Here is a 17,072-nt window from a genome sequence, read left to right on the forward strand (position 1 = left end):
TTTCCCCAGAGTGTATCTGTTGTCAGTTAAGTTATGATGCCTTATTCTTTTGTACTCTTGTTTGCAACAAGGTTGTGTCCATACATTTTTAAAATTACTTTTTATGAATGTCCCAAGCATGTTCTTGGGATCATTGCCTTGTGACCCAGACAGTAGTTGAAAAGTGCCCCTGGACAAACCCACTCACCTCTTTTTAAATTACATAAATCCATTGGGTAGTAAAGTGTGCAGGCTGGGGTTGTGGGAAGAGGTAAGTAGCTATTGGATCATGTCAAACCTTTGTTTCCAATTTGAGTTCCTTAATATTCCTTCAGCAAATTAAAAGAAAATCAGCTTCCTAGAATTCAGGGCGGAGATCCAGTGGCACGGTACTTTGGGTTAAAAAGAGGGCAGGTAAGCCCACCACTTCTGCTCATGCATGTGTATTTTTTACTTCATTGTTTATCATTTATAAACAAATGAAATCTGGTGATTTATTGCTTTTGCTGATCTGCTACAGCATATATGTAGTCTTGTATTTTTCTGTACCTCCTTTTCCATGCTTTGGTATTCATTTCTCTTAAGTCTTCTTTGGTAGTGCAATGTTGGAGCACCTTAAAAAAGACCCTTGTCTCTTCTCCTACAGAATCCAATTCCCATTGCTGACGTTTAAAGTTTAATATATCTTTGGGTTGGAAAAAGATTGGGGTAGAGCTGATGAATTCCTTTAGCGTTGTGTTGGGTATCCCAGAGAAGGGATTTGACTTTTTTTTTCTTCCTGGTTGCATACTGGGAGTACCAGAATTGTATTTAATTTTTTGGAGTGGAGATCATTTATTTTCTTGTCCTCAGTAGGTCTCGGACTTCCACATATGTACACTGTTGTCATTTGGAGTGGATGTTGCAGCCTGTCACTTTAATATTTTTGTAGCACTGTCCTAAACTAGCATGCTTCTCATAGTAATGTAACAGCAGCAGTTATTTACCAGGAAGTAATGAGTTATATTTTTGTACTACTTTGTATTAATTGTCTTGCTTCTTTGGCAGAATTTCCCCTTCACATTTGTGATTGCTGTGATTTGTTTTGTACAGTTATATATAAAAGTGATATGTAGTGTTTTTGTTTTCTATTTTGCTATTTAAGAAATTAGAAGGTCGAAGATAATACATTCATTGCAAGTTGGTCAAAATGACACCATCCCAGTTTCTTCATATGCCAAAATAGCAACATCGCAGTTCATGCTGTAGTCCGATTTGGTGGTAGGAAATGTACAGAAAACATTGTCATTAGCTATATAGTTCGTTTGACACAAACACAAGGGTTTTTGTTAACTTACTACTGTTTTTTAATTTGTTTATTTTTATTTTTTTTAGGTAGTGAAGATTATAAGACCTAGTGAGACTGCAGGTCGATACATCACATACAGATTAGTGCAATAAAATAATTCAAGGTATGCAAAGTGTGCACTACAAAAAAATTGTCAAAGTATTGCTATGTTGAATATTAGTTACATTGCTACAGATAGTGTAGATTACTGCTGGTTACTGTGTCAGTTCCCTTAGAATGGACTATTCCAGTCCATTTCCTGGGTCTTTGTGCTAAAAATTTTTAGTTGTGTAGTCTGTTTGGGAGCGGGAACTGTACAATTAAGATATGTAGTGCCCTTGGAAATGCTTCTTTTCAGAATTTGGAAATTTTAGCCAGAACAAGGGTGGTCCCTGCAGTAGTGGAAATCATTATCCAAAGATGTAGCAGCCTTGGAATTTATAAATGGGTGAGGGTGCACTTAGGGGGCAGGACTCCCCCACTGTGACATGTTGAGGTTAATTGCCTCCCATCTGCAGAAAACTTTATATTCTGCATTTTTGAGTGTTGTGCATTGTACTGAATGACATTTGTAGAAAGCTATTTCATGGTAATCAACATTCAAAAAAAGTACTTCAACAATGCTGCCGAGTATGTGGAGAAAGCATTTGAATCCTGAGACATTAACTTTGAATTAAGCCTTTCTTAAGACTGGTAATGAATTTTGAATTGATGTGTGTTTAGTAGTTGGGGTGACCCCCCCCAACAATTTTTTTTTTGTGTGACATTTGTGGTACTTCAGTGTTTTGAGAGTTTGGAAAAACAAACGTCACTTTTTTGGGGTGGGGAGGGGCAGACTTTCTAGTTTTGGACATCCAGAATTTTAAGATGTTCATCGTGTTACACTGCTGCAGTCATCACACTTGGGTTATCCTGCCGTCAGGTGGTCCCGCAGTCGGCCAGAGTTCCAAAGTCTTGGTCCGGCGTCGGTTGCTGTCGCTTCTTCCCTGACGTCAGTGCGCCAGGGATATATAATATGCATCTGACGCCATTTTCTTCAGTCTTTCTTGCCGCGCGGTGCCCGAAGCAGAAGCAGTTTGCATGTACCGGTCGGCCGACTCCTGAGATTTTCAAAGTTGAATTTCAGATCCGAAGTCTTCAATAAAGCTAAGTACCCCGTTGGGGAAACCTTTTTCTTGCCTCTGACCAGTGTCAGAAAAAGTTAATAATTGTATTTCTTGTGGGAAGCAAATACCTCATAAGGACTTCCACTCCTATTGTATTCCATGCCTAGGCCCTGATCACGACATCACTAGTTGTCGGTTTTATGCTAGATTCAAGAAACGCACTAGAAAGAGACGTTTTGATTTTGCTTTACACTACTTTGGCTGAAGGTTCAATTATACCATGCCGTCGGATCAGCAGACGTCCTTAATAACGAAAAAACGCAAAGACAAGGATAAAGACAGACATTCGAGGTCCAAAACTGACTAAGAAACCTCTTCTAGGCCTGTCGCCGGTTCTCAGTGAGGTGCTTTCGCAGCCCCTGACACCCGCTACCTAAGAGCCACAGGCCGCTTCCGACTCCCACGTGGAGACAACTAGGCCCCTGGAAACTCAAGGTATTGGGCCTACGGAAACTAATCCCTCAGATGGGTCCAGAGCCGCTGAGCAGGCACCGGCTTCTGAGGGTGTTTTCAGACCTTCACAACTTACCATTAAAACAGCCAAGACAAAGGTACCATTAAAGACAAAGAAACAAGTACAGCATTCTCCTGGACAATCCTCCATGCCTAAGAAACAGATGCTTAAAATGGCCGAAGACCTCATTACTCTAATCAGGGATTTCCCATCCCCCTCCTGAGAAAAGGCCTAGGCAGGATGCAGACAGACTCCTCTGATCAGGTTTCCATTTCTTCTGATTCCTCTTCAGACCAGGGATACTCTCTGCCCCCCCCTATGAGGACTCTGATGCTGAAGAATCTATCCCTTCAGCCTCTCCTCCTGAGGATTATTCTTTTGGGGAAACTTTACATACCATGAGGGAACATTTCCATTGGGAAAGTCAGAAATACTCAGAATCCAAGAGAAGGCTCAGGGATTTCCTCTTACTGCCTCAGCACAGGCCCCTGGCTATTCCACCTGTGCTAGACATTGTGGATGATGTGTTCTCTGAATCCAGCTTATCTCCTGACTCTTTGCCCCCTGCTCCAGCCAAGCCAGATAGGTATTATAGAGTCCCTGACTCTCACAAGTTTCTTTACAAAAACCCTTCTGCTGATCCAGAAACTTTCCCCCAGGGTCCAAAAGGGGTTAAGGCTTCCATTGGAAAAAATCCAGTACCCTCTGACAGAGATTCCAGAGCTTTGGATAGATGGGGGAAGAAAGTATACACATCCGTAACTTTAGCAGTAAGAGCTTTAAATTGCCAGTTTCACATGCTTGTTTGGTGTTAAGGCAGAAGAGGTGTTAAAGAAAATGGAGGATAAAGCTAAATCTATGCAGACAGTCAAGGATTTCTTACAGGTACAGCCATCTCGGTTTAGCAGAAATTGGCCAACAAAAAATTCCAGTGTCGGACAGGCACAGAGAGGCAGATACAGACACCCAAGAGGCAGGCCTAAACCCCAAGGCTCAAACAGGCAATGACAGTGGGGCACCTCAACCCCAAAAGAAGGTGAGGCACCTCAACCCCAAAAGAAGGTGAGGACAAGTCTCAACCTTACAGGAAACAGTCGCAATGACTTTCCTTTGTGTACTCCAAGCACGTCCCTTCTGGAAGCCCCCTTAGGGGGAAAACTAGCACTTTTTTCACAAAACTGGCAAATAATCACCCAAGACAAATGGGTCCTGAATATTGTCTCTCAAGAATACAGATTCCACTTCCATACTTTACCAAAGCTAAAAGAAATGCCAGACCTGCCACAAAATCAATGGGCAGAGGCACACAAACAAATTTCAGCCCTCATGGACATGAGAGCTATACAAAAAGTACCAAAACAGGAACAAGGACAAGGATTTTACTCAAGACTCTTCCTGGTCCCCAGAAAGGACAAAGCCTGGAGGCCTATACTGGACCTTTCAATTCTGAATACTTACCTGGATATTCCGAAATTCAAAATGTTGACATTACAGCAGCTTCTACCCATGCTGGGCAAGAAGGCTTGGCTTGTTACTCTGGATCTCAGAGGCATACCTGCATGGCCCTATCAAAAATTGCAGAAGATACCTCCGATTCAAAGCTGGTACAATGCACTACCAATTCTCTGCACTGCCCTTTGGCTTATCTACTGCGCCCAGGGTCTTCACAAAGTGCCTGGCACCAGTAATTGCATTTTTGCAGACAAAAAGGAATTCAAATATATCCATACCTGGATGACTGCCTCATTCAAGCAGAGACAAAGGACATTCTTCTACAGCATCTGGCGTTTGTGAAAAAGTTGCTAATTTCTCTAGGGTACACAGTAAACGAAAATAAGTCAAAACTAGTGCCCTCATAACAAATTACATTCCTGGGTGCCAGCTTAAATACAACGGCCCAGATGGCTTACCTCACGCCAGACAAACAAGTGCAACTAACTCAATATTTTCAACTACTGGTAAAAACGTCCCATCTCCCTGCAAGAAAAATTCTGCAGGCTCTGGGATTCATGGCATCCTGCATACTACTAATACCATATGCCAGACTGCATATGAGGAAATTACAATGGTACATAAAAAGTGTTTGAACAGTCTAGAAGCAGTAATTCCATTAATTCCCTGCCTACAACAGGAGTTTCAATGGTGGGCACAGGCATGTCACCTAACCAAGGGTCAGCCTTTTACCCAACCCACAGCCAGGCAAACTCTAACAGATGCTTCGGATTACGCCTGGGGAGCACACATGGCAGGAAAATGCATTCAGGGCAAATGGACCACAGACCAGATGCATCTTCACATCAATCAAAAAGAGATGTTGGCTGTTCAAAATGCCCTAACAGCTTTCAAGGACCTTCTACATCCAGGACAGCTATTACTGAAGACTGACAACACCACAGTAATGTGGTACGTAAACAAACAAGGGGGCACTCATTCTTATCCCCTATGCAGGCAAGCCATGACCTTGTGGAACATAGCGCTAACGTATCAAGTTCACCTGCAAGCACAATTCCTGCCAGGAAAGAAAAATACTCTGGTAGATGACCTAAGCAGAAATATCATGGACCCTCACGAATGAAAATTAGATCCACAAATCTTCAGCATGATAACACAAAAATGGGGATGCCCAGACATAGATCTTTTTGCCTCCCCTCTGAATTGCCAACTACAAAAATTCTGCACAAGGACTCATCACAAACAAGCTTGAAAAGTGGATGCTCTTCTGTTTAGCTGGAAAAACGTAGAAGTCTATGCCTTCCCACCACTGCCTCTCCTTTCAAATGTACTCCTAAAAGCCGGACAAGAAAAAACACAGATGATCCTGATTGCTCCAGACTGGCCACGCCAGCACTGGTACCCTATCTTAAGGAATTTGGCTCGGGACCCACCATGGATTTTGCCCCAAATTCCACACCTTACTCAGCAAAACAATCAGATCCTGCATGGTCAGCTCAAAACCCTAAACCTGGCTGCATGGCAGATATTTTAGTCAAACAGGCAACACCTCTCTCTAAAGCTGTTATGGATGTCGTTTTGGAGGCCAGGAGGCCTAGCACCAGGAAAGCCTACTCAGAAAAATGGAAGAGATTCTGCACCTGGAACCAAGCTCACAGCCTTGACCCTGTTGTTCCAGACATTCCTCAGATTTTACAATGCTTAACTGAGATGCTGGACAGGGGCCTATCCTTTTCATCAATTAAGATTCACGCCTCTGCCATTTCTGCGCATTACAACACGGACCCTCCTTTATTCTCTCATCCCTTGCTAAAGCAGTACCTCAGAGAGGCTAAAAACTTAAGACTGCCCCAGAGAGCACCAACACCAACTTGGGACCTCAATTTCGTTTTGGAAAAACTGACCCTACCACCTTTTGAGCCAGCCAATACAGCCGATCTAAAATTTGTCATGGAAAACCGCTCTGCTCCTGGCAGTAACTTCAGCACGAAGAGTCTCAGAGCTACAGGCATTAATGGCAGTGGAACCTTTTATAATTTTTCATCAGGGCAGGGTATCTTTAAGGACAAACCCTACTTTCATGCCAAAGGTGGTATCTAGTGTGGCTCTTAACCAAACCATCCCTTTGCCTACTTTTTATCCAAACCCCCAAAATAAAGGGGAGAAACTTTTGCATTCTTTGGACATACACAGGCAGCTACGCTTCTACTTGGACAAAACAAAAGCTTTCAGGAAAACTGATAAACTGGCTGTAGCATATGCTGCAGGATCACAAGGCAAGGCTATCTCAAAGCAGACTATATCCAAATGGATAGGACACTGTATTCGGTACTGCTACACACAGCATGGAGAGTCAGTCCCTAATAACATTAGGCCTCATTCCACCAGGGCAACAGCCACTTCAACAGCCTTTCTCAGAGGCATACCTACCAAGGAAATTTTGGAGGCTGCAACTTGGAGTTCAGTGCACACCTTCACCAAACATTACCACCTGCCTCTTTACTCTAAATCCAGAGCAGGTTTTGCCACTGCAGTTCTGCAGGGCCTCTTAGCCAATCCTAATTCTTTATAGACCAGCCACCCAAACTTAGCTTTGGGATTCAACCCAAGTGTGATGACTGCAGCAGTGTAACACGATGAACATAGTACAGTTTTGTACCTACCATAAATGTAGATGTTCGAGTGTTCACACTGCTGCAGTCCTAGTTACCCTCCCTCCATCCCCTCTGAACTAGCTGGACTTATCTATACCCTTCTATCTTGTACAACCTTTGGGGTGTATTTGCTTTTATTTTATATGTTTATTTCTGATTAGCAATATGTATTGCCTACCCACTTGGGGGCACCTGACATCTGGGGCAAGAAAAACTGAAGAAAATGGCATCGGATGCATATTATATACTGTTGGCACACTGACGTCAGGGAAGAAGCGACAGCAACCGACGCCCGACCAAGACTTTGGAACTCTGGCCAACTGCGGGATCGCCTGACAGCAGGATAACCCAAGTGTGATGACTGCAGCAGTGTGAACACTCGAACATCTACATTTATGGCAGGTACAAAACTGTGCTTTCTTTATTAGGTCGCTTTAGGTTAATTGCCCAAGAGCCATTGGAGACATTACTTTATAGAAAGGAATTCCATGAAGTAAGCACTGATGCTTTGATGGGGTTATATGTCAGTATTACTGTGGTGCATTTTTAAGTTTACTGCTTTAAACCAAATTTTTTGATACTATACTAGCTTTGTTTTTTTTTTTTTTTTTTCCCAAGAAAGCGTATTTAGCACAATACTTGACCGTACGGATTACTTTAATGTTAAGATTCCTCGTACATTCATCATTTTCACTGCTTGCAGTAGCCTTTAGGTTATATAGGTCACTTCCCTGCCCAGGAAATGACAACCAACCAACTTGACAAAGCCCTAGCCCCCCCCCCCCAAAAAAAAAAAACAAACCTTCACTGTGGCTGCTAATTGGCTAGCCCCAAGGAGGAAAATCAGCAGTCGGAGAAAATTTCTCTAGTAGATGTTCATAGTGTTTCACTGTTGCAGTCATTACACTTGGGTTATCCTGCTGGCAGGCGACTCGCAATCGGCCAGAGTTCCAAAGTCTAGGTCCTGCGTCGGTTGCTGTCGCCTCTTACCTGACGTCAGTGCACCAGGGGTATAAAAGATGGAGCCGACGCCATTTTCTTAAGTCTATCTGGCCGCGCGGTGCCCGAAGCAAAAGCAGTTCTCAAGTGCCGGTCGGCAGACTCCTGAGATTTTCAAAAATGAATTTCAGAACCGAAGTCTTCAATAAAGCTAAGTACCCGGTTGGGGAAACTTTTTCTTGCTCCAGACCGATGCCAGTAAAAGTTAACAATTGTATTTCTTGTGGAAAGCAAATACCTCATAAGGACTTTCATTCTTATTGTATTCCTTGCCTAGGCCCTAATTGCGACATTACTAGTTGTCTGTTTGGTTTTAGATTCAACAAACGCACTATTAAGCGTCTGTTTGATTTTGCTTTACATTACTTTAACCAAAGGTTTAATTACATAATGCCGTCGGAACAACCGACTGGAATTCATAAAAAACGCAAAGACAAGGAAAGACAGGTATCCGAGGTCCAAAACCGATGAAGCCTCTTCTAGGCCAGTCGCTGGTTCTCAGTGAGGCGCTTTCGCAGCCCCTGACACCTGCTAACCTCAGAGCTACAGGCCGTATCCAACTCCCACGTGGAGACACCTAGGCCTCTGGAAACTCAAGGTATTGGGCCTGCGGAAACTATTCCCTCAGATGGGTCTGGAGCCGCTGAGCAGGCATCTGCTTCCGAGGGTGTTTTCAGACCTTCACAGCTTACCATTGTCTACTACAGCAGCCAAGGCAAAGTCAAAAACACCATTAAAGACAAACAACTACAGCATTCTCCTGGGCAGTCCATGCCAAAGAAACAGATGCTTAAAATGGCTGAAGACCTAATTACTTTGATCAGGGGCTCCCATCCCCCTCCTGATAAAAGGCCTAGGCAAGACACTGACTATGACTCCTCTGACCAGGTTTCCATTTCTTCTGATTCCTCTTCAGATCAGGGATATTCTCTCACTCCCTACGAGGGCTCTGATGCAGAAGAATCTATACCTTCTGCCTCTCTGCCTGAGGATTATTCTTTTGGGGAAACCTTGCACACCATGAGGGAGCATTTCCATTAGGAGAGCCAGGATTACACAGAATCCAAGAAAAGGCTCAGATTTTCTTTTATTGCCTCAACGCAGGCCCCTAGCTATCTCCCCCCCCCCCCCCGTGCTTGATATTGTTGATGTTTTCTCTGAATCCAGTTTGTCTCCTGATTCTTTACCCCCTGCACCAGTCAAGCCAGACAGGTACTACAGGGTCCCAGATTCTCATAAATTTCTTTATAAAAACCCTGCTGCTGACCCAGAAACAATTTCTCAGGGTCCCAAAGGGGTTAAGGCTTCTACTGCAAAAAACCCTGTCCCCTCGGATAGGGATTCCAGAGCTCTGGATAGATGGGGGAAGAAAGTTTACACTTCTGCTACTTTAGCTGTAAGGGCTTTAAACTGCCAGTTTCACATGCTTAAATATCAACAGTACCTCATGTCTTTGTTAAAACAGAAAATTGTTACAAACTCAGAATGTCCTGACAATAAGGAAATGCAGGATTTATTGCATGCAGTTGAACAAGTGGGGAAGCATACTCTGCAATGTGGTTTTGATTCTTTAGAGGCTTCTTGTAGAGCCGCAGTTACAGGCTGTGTCATTCGAAGGCATGCTTGGTTGAAAGAACAAACTTTACCTGAACATGTTAAAGTAAAATTATTGGATGCTCCATTACAGCATGATACTTTGTTTGGTGTTAAGGCAGAAGAGGTGTTAAAGAAAATGGAGGATAAAGCAAAATCAATGCAGACAGTAAAAGATTTCTTGCAGGTACAACCACCTAGGTTTAGCAGAAACTGGCCTTCAAAAAACGGGTAATTTCTCCGTGTCAGACAGGCCACAGAGAGACGGAAACAGACACCCAAGAGGCAGATCTCTGCCCCAAGGCACATACAGACCTAAACAATGGGGTGCTTCAGCCCCCAAAGGAGGAGAAGACAAATCACAACCTTACAGGAAACCGTCCCAATGACTTCCCTCTACCAATGCCAAGCACTTCACTTTTGCAAGCACCCTTAGGGGGAAAGCTAGCACTTTTCTCACAAAGCTGGCACATGATCACCCAGGACTAGTGGGTACTGAATATTGTTTCTCGGGGTTACAGGTTCCACTTCCACACCCATCCAAAACCAAAAGGTATGCCGGACCTGCCACAAAACCAGTGGGCAGAGGCACAAAAACAAATTTCTGCTCTCATGGACATGAGAGCTATTCAAAGAGTACCACAGCAAGAACAGGGACAAGGATTTTACTCAAGACTTTCTGGTACCCAGAAAGGACAAAGCCTGGAGGCCAATACTGGGATCTGTCAATCCTCAATACTTTCCTGGATGTTCCAAAATTCAAAATGTTAACACTGCAACAACTTCTACTCATGCTGGGCAAGAAGGCTTGGCTAGTTACCTTGGACCTCAAGGAGGCATACCTGCATCTCCCAATAGGGCACTCTTGCAGAGGATACCTCAGATTCATAGCTGGCTCAATGAATTACCAATTCTCTGCACTGACATTTAGCTTATCTACTGCGCCCAGGGTCTTCACAAAATGCCTGGCACCAGTAATTGCATTTTGCAGACAAAAAGGAATTCAAATATATCCCTACTTGGACGACTGCCTTATTCAAGCAGAGAGCAAGGATATTCTACTACAGCATCTGGTGTTTGTAAAAAGATTTCTAATTTGCCTGGGGTACACAGTAAACGAAAAGAAATCAAAACTAGTGCCCTCTCGAGATATATTCCTGGGTGCAAGCTTAAATACAACTGCCCAGATGGCTTATCTCACGCCATACAAACAAAGGCAACTGACTTATTACTTTCAAATAATGGCAACAAAGTCCCAGCTCCCTGCAAGAAAAATTCTGCAGGCCCTCTGCTTTATGGCATCCTGCATTCTACTAATTCCATATGCAAGACTGCATATGAGGAAATTGCAATGGAATAACTCTAATTCCCTGCCTGCAACAGGAGTTTCGATGGTGTGCACTGGCCTGTCACCACAACAAGGGACAGCCTTTCACCTTGCCCACAGTCAGACAGACAATAACAACAGATGCATCGGATTATGCCTGGGGGCACACATGGCAGGAAAATATATTCAGGGCACGTGGTTCAAGGAACAAATGCATCTACATATGAATCGAAAAGAGATGTTAGCTGTACAGAATGCCCCAACAGCCTTCAAGGATCTACTACATCCAGGGCAACTATTACTAAAGACGGACAATACCACAGTTATGTGATACATAAGCAAGGGGGCACACATTCCTACCCCTTCTGCAGGCAAGTCATGACTTTGTGGAACACAGCACTGACCTATCAAGTACATCTGCAGGCACAATTCCTACCAGGAACAAAAAATACACTGGCAGACGAACTAAGCAGAAATCTCATGGATCCTCATGAATGGAAACTAAATCCACAGGTCTTCAGCATGATAACAAGGAAATGGGGACGCCCAGACATAGATCTTTTTGCCTCCCCTCACAATTACCAGCTACAGAGGTTCTGCACAAGAACTTATCACTCACAAGCCTGGAAAGTGGATGCTCTATCATTCAGCTGGAAAACCCTGACAGTTTATGCCTTTCCTCCACTGCCTCTTCCAAAGGTGCTCCTAAAAGTCAGACGAGAAGCCAAAAATGATCCTGATTGCCCCAGACTGGCCACGCCAGCACTGGTACCCAATCCTAAAGAGCTTGTCTCAAGGCCCAGCCTGGCCTTTACCTCAAATTCCTCATCTTCTGACTCAACACAACAATCAGATTCTGCACAGTCAACTCCGAACTTTAAACCTGGCTGCATAGCAAATTATATAGCCACTGAGACCACACCACTCTCTAAGGTGGTTATGGATGTCATTTTAGAAGCCAGAAGGCCCAGCACTAGGAAATCTTCTGCAGAAAAATGGAAGAGATTGTGCTTGGAACCAGGTACAAGGACTAGAACCACTTGTTCCGAATATACCTCAGATTTTACAATACCTAACTGAGATGCTGGACAAAGGCCTATCCTCATCAATTAAGATCCATGCCTCTGCCATTTCAGCTCATTACAATACGGAACCTCCTATTTTCTCGCATCCACTACTGAAACATTACCTCAGAGGGGCAAAAAACATAAGACCCCCAAGGAGAGCACCAATACCTACTTGGGACCTCAATTTTGTTAGAAAAGCTCACACTAACTCCCTTTGAGCCAGCCAATACAGCTGATATAAAATTCTTATGGAAAACTGCTCTGCTCCTAGCAATAACTTCAGCAAGAAGAGTCTTAGAGTTGCAGGCATTAATGGCAGTGGAACCTTTCATCATTTTTCACCAGGACAGGGTCTCTCCAAGGACAAACCCTACATTTATGCCAAAGGTAGTATCCAGTGTGTCTCTTAACCAAACAATTCATTTGCCAACATTCTATCCAAATCCCCAGAATAAAGGGGAGAGACTTCTGCACACATTGGACATGCACAGGCAGCCACAATTCTACTTGGACAAAACAAAAGCTTTCAGAAAAACTGAGCAGCTATTTGTAACTTATGCTGCAGGATCACAAGGAAAGCCTATCTCAAAGCAGACTGTTTCAAAATGGATAGGACACTGCATTTGCTTCTGCTATTCACAACATGGAAAATCAGTGCCTAAGGGCATTAGGCCACATTCCACCAGAGCAGCAGCCACTTCAGCAGCCTTCCTCAGAGTACCAACCAAAGACATTTTAGAGGCTGCAACCTGGAGTTCAGTGCACACTTTCACCAAGCACTACCACTTACCTCTCTACTCTAAATCCAGAGCAGGCTTTGCCACTGCAGTTCTGCAGGGCCTGGTAGCCTCTCCTAATCCTATTTAGACCCAGCCACCCTACCTCAGCTTTTGGGATTCTACCCAAGTGGAATGACTGCAACAGTGAAACGCGATGAACATAGTACAGTTGTTAGAGTGTATTCACTGTTGCAGTCCAGGTTACCCACCCTCCATCCCCACTTTCTTTACTGGGACTTATCTATACCTTTCTATCCTATACAACCTATGTGGTGTATTTGCTTGTAGATGAAGGTTTTGTTTTTATTTCACTGTATGCTTTTATTAGCAATATGTATTGCCTACCTATTTGGGGGCACCTGACATCTGGGGCAAGAAAAACTGAAGAAAATTGTCTGCTCCATCTTTTATACCCCTGGCGCACTGACTGGGAAGAAGCGACCGCAACCGACGCCGGACCTAGACTTTGGAACTCTGGCCGACTGCGGGTCGCCTGCCAGCAGGATAACCCAAGTATAATGACTGCAACAGTGAATACAGTCTAACATCTACATTTATGGCAGGTACACAACTGTACTTTTCTTACAGCCTTGAGCAGAAGGCATTTCTATGCCTTCGCAGGTGCTGCAACTGCTTAGAGGTTCATTTCTGGCAGATAAGTCCCTATCGAGGAACCATTCCACACAGAAATTGTAGCAGTTAAGAAAAGTTTGTACTTTAAGATAGTCTAAGGCAATTTGCTGCCTCACTTCCTACAGATGAAAGTTCTTGGACTTGTTTCTTCCGTGTCCCAGTTATTAAAACATGCTTTGAAGAGTGTGTATGATTGTGCAGATACTGTGTCTAGGGCCACTGCTGCTGTTGGTGTTGAGTAGATGTGCTTGGGTACATAACCAAAAGTTTGCCAATGAGTTGGTCTGAAATCTTAGTTTCTGCTTTTTGTAGGGAGGTATTGTTTTTGTTTCTTCTGGTACCCAGAGAAATTGATTCATGGGTATGTTAAGATTTTTTTTTACATGTAGTAAAAATCTTTTAGGTCTCCCTTTGTCTTTCACTAAAAAGTCAAATAAGCAAAACCAATGATATTCTGGGAAACCAGGAGATAAAAGCAGATGGTTGGAGGAAAATAAGAAATGGATGCCCTTTTGGAAAAATGGAGAGAGTTAACATTATGGAATGACTATATAAAACAAAAAACTTCCGACTCTCCACGTATAATAAATTGTTGCTTTTTATTATTAAAATAAACAGAAGGTAAGCGCTTTCGCGTATGCTACCATACGCTTCATCAGACAATTTTAGTATGCTAACATCAAAGGATTTATAGGGAGGCTTAGCCAATAAACAAGTGCATTGAATTAATCAATTAGCAGCAAAACTCATTAGAAAAAATTCATTAGAAAAAATTCAAAACCTTAAAGGCATTCAGCTGATTTAAAAAAGGAGAGAGAACTGTACTTTAAAACAACTAGTTTAAGAAAGTTATTTCATTTAAAAAGATCGGATTAAAAAACAACAAGTTAAAAAATGTATCTGCAATAAAGCATATGATAAACATGAATGCATTCATAGAAAATATAAAGTGCATTATAGTGAAACAAGCGTTTCATAGCGCTTCAAAAATTCATTCAGAAAATCATTACAACAAGATAGCTCTCTATTATTCTAAACATAATGCTGCAAGAGCATTTAACGGTTCTTTAGAACAGGATAAGTATTTTTTATCTCTGAAATATGCTTTATACAACCAAACTAACATTTAATACAGATCGTACTGACATAAGTCATTATGAAAACTTATGAACACAATTACAGCTCATATAACATATACAGAGGTAAACAATATTTCTCAAAGAACCTTTATGTTGACTTTACTGGTATGTGCCAGAATTCCATTGCATAAGTGCTTAATATTTAGAAAAGTAGGCTAATGATCAATTAACTATATAGAATAAATAAATGAATAGTCCAGGTTACCCACCCTCCATCCCCACTTTCTTTACTGGGACTTATCTATACCTTTCTATCCTATACAACCTATGTGGTGTATTTGCTTGTAGATGAAGGTTTTGTTTTTATTTCACTGTATGCTTTTATTAGCAATATGTATTGCCTACCTATTTGGGGGCACCTGACATCTGGGGCAAGAAAAACTGAAGAAAATTGTCTGCTCCATCTTTTATACCCCTGGCGCACTGACTGGGAAGAAGCGACCGCAACCGACGCCGGACCTAGACTTTGGAACTCTGGCCGACTGCGGGTCGCCTGCCAGCAGGATAACCCAAGTATAATGACTGCAGCAGTGAATACAGTCTAACATCTACATTTATGGTAGGTACACAACTGTACTTTTCTTACAGCCTTGAGCAGAAGGCATTTCTATGCCTTCGCAGGTGCTGCAACTGCTTAGAGGTTCATTTCTGGCAGATAAGTCCCTATCGAGGAACCATTCCACACAGAAATTGTAGCAGTTAAGAAAAGTTTGTACTTTAAGATAGTCTAAGGCAATTTGCTGCCTCACTTCCTACAGATGAAAGTTCTTGGACTTGTTTCTTCCGTGTCCCAGTTATTAAAACATGCTTTGAAGAGTGTGTATGATTGTGCAGATACTGTGTCTAGGGCCACTGCTGCTGTTGGTGTTGAGTAGATGTGCTTGGGTACATAACCAAAAGTTTGCCAATGAGTTGGTCTGAAATCTTAGTTTCTGCTTTTTGTAGGGAGGTATTGTTTTTGTTTCTTCTGGTACCCAGAGAAATTGATTCATGGGTATGTTAAGATTTTTTTTTACATGTAGTAAAAATCTTTTAGGTCTCCCTTTGTCTTTCACTAAAAAGTCAAATAAGCAAAACCAATGATATTCTGGGAAACCAGGAGATAAAAGCAGATGGTTGGAGGAAAATAAGAAATGGATGCCCTTTTGGAAAAATGGAGAGAGTTAACATTATGGAATGACTGCCAACATTCCCTCCTTCCCTCTCTTCTACCAATATCTTCACAAACCTGTTCCACAAGCTGTTTCTTAGTGCTTCTGTGTTCAACTATCAAATTAAAATATCTGCAAACAGCTGTTAAATTGAACGTTAAACACAGAACATGGAAATTACCGAACAAGCTTATCTCCAAACCGAACAAGCTTATCTCCAAAAATATCATCGAATGACTAGTCTTCCTTGTTTGACCCAAAGGTTAAAGACACTTTAGCCAGGTATGAGGAGGACAGAAAGACTTTATGTGCCGTGGGAGTACATTTTTTCTCCCCTCAGTGATTCTACACTACGAATTTGAGAGGTGGGAAAATGTGGTTCAAGAAATCCCAAGGGCCTTTTCATGACTCATGTAGTGAGTTCTCTCCCTGGGACAGAGGGTGAACTCTTCGGGAAGATGCCCCTCCCAGTGGCAGAGGGGAACCGCAAAACCTGGGGTCCAGGGATTCCTTCTCGGGGCAACCCTATCAGTACTCCTGAAGAGCAGCCTGATTGTTTACTTCTGGAAGCAGTCTGGGGAAGATTCTCTCTGCACCACTTGGCCTCGCCTTCAATAACGTCAGGTTCTTGGGGCAGACTATCATGACCAGTGGCTACCATATTCCCTTCGACATTTATCCAAGGCCTCTAAGGCGTATCCCTGACATTCCATCTAATCAAAGGGATGGGGCAGCACAAGAAATTCTAAAGCTGCTAGAAAAGTCATTCAAACAGTCCCACCAGACCAAATGGGATCCAGGTTTTACTCTAGATTCTTTTTGGTGCCAAAGAAGACTGGACTGGAGTCCAGGTTTGGATCTCAGCATTAACAAGTTTGTCCGACAAAATTCCGGATGGTCACAGTTCAGTCTAACCTTCCTTTCTTGGAAAAAGATGATTGGATGATGTGCTCCATAGATCTTCAGGATGTGTATTACCACATAAAAATGGATAAACGATACAGAAGATATCTCCGCTTCCGGCTGGGAGCCAATCACTACAATTTCGAGTACTGCTCTTTGGTCTCACCACAGCCCCAGGGTGTTCACCAAATACCTGGCAGTTGTATTAGCTCACTTGAGACTGCAAGGATTCAGTGTGTTTCCATATTTAGATGTTTGGCTCCTTATCGCTCCAACCAAGAGTCTGCTGCTTCAAGCTGTACACTACTTAAAACTAGCAAAAAAGTTGGGCATCTCTGTAAACCACGAAAAGTCAAAGCTAGTGCCAGTTCAGAACTTAGAATTCATTGGGGTGATGTTTGACACAAAATCCTGCCTAGTTGCTCTACCTCAGCACATTGCAAAGGTTG

At 42.8% G+C, this 17,072-nt stretch overlaps 1 protein-coding gene across 1 annotated transcript in view; it reads left to right on the forward strand.

The window, feature by feature from the left end:
• The window catches only part of POLR2E (RNA polymerase II, I and III subunit E), a 503,098-nt gene that overhangs the window by 334,682 nt on the left and 151,344 nt on the right, over positions 1–17,072 (forward strand). Inside the window, exons 5-6 of the mRNA XM_044054811.1 lie at positions 315–393; positions 1,354–1,430. Of these exons, the coding sequence (XP_043910746.1) occupies positions 315–393; positions 1,354–1,419 (145 nt within the window). The 3' untranslated portion in view covers positions 1,420–1,430. The remainder of the gene's footprint in view (positions 1–314; positions 394–1,353; positions 1,431–17,072) is intronic.

The sequence above is a fragment of the Protopterus annectens genome, chromosome 13.part0, assembly GCF_019279795.1.
Source record: "Protopterus annectens isolate FY-2018-M chromosome 13.part0, PAN1.0, whole genome shotgun sequence".
Lineage (NCBI taxonomy): Eukaryota > Metazoa > Chordata > Ceratodontiformes > Protopteridae > Protopterus > Protopterus annectens.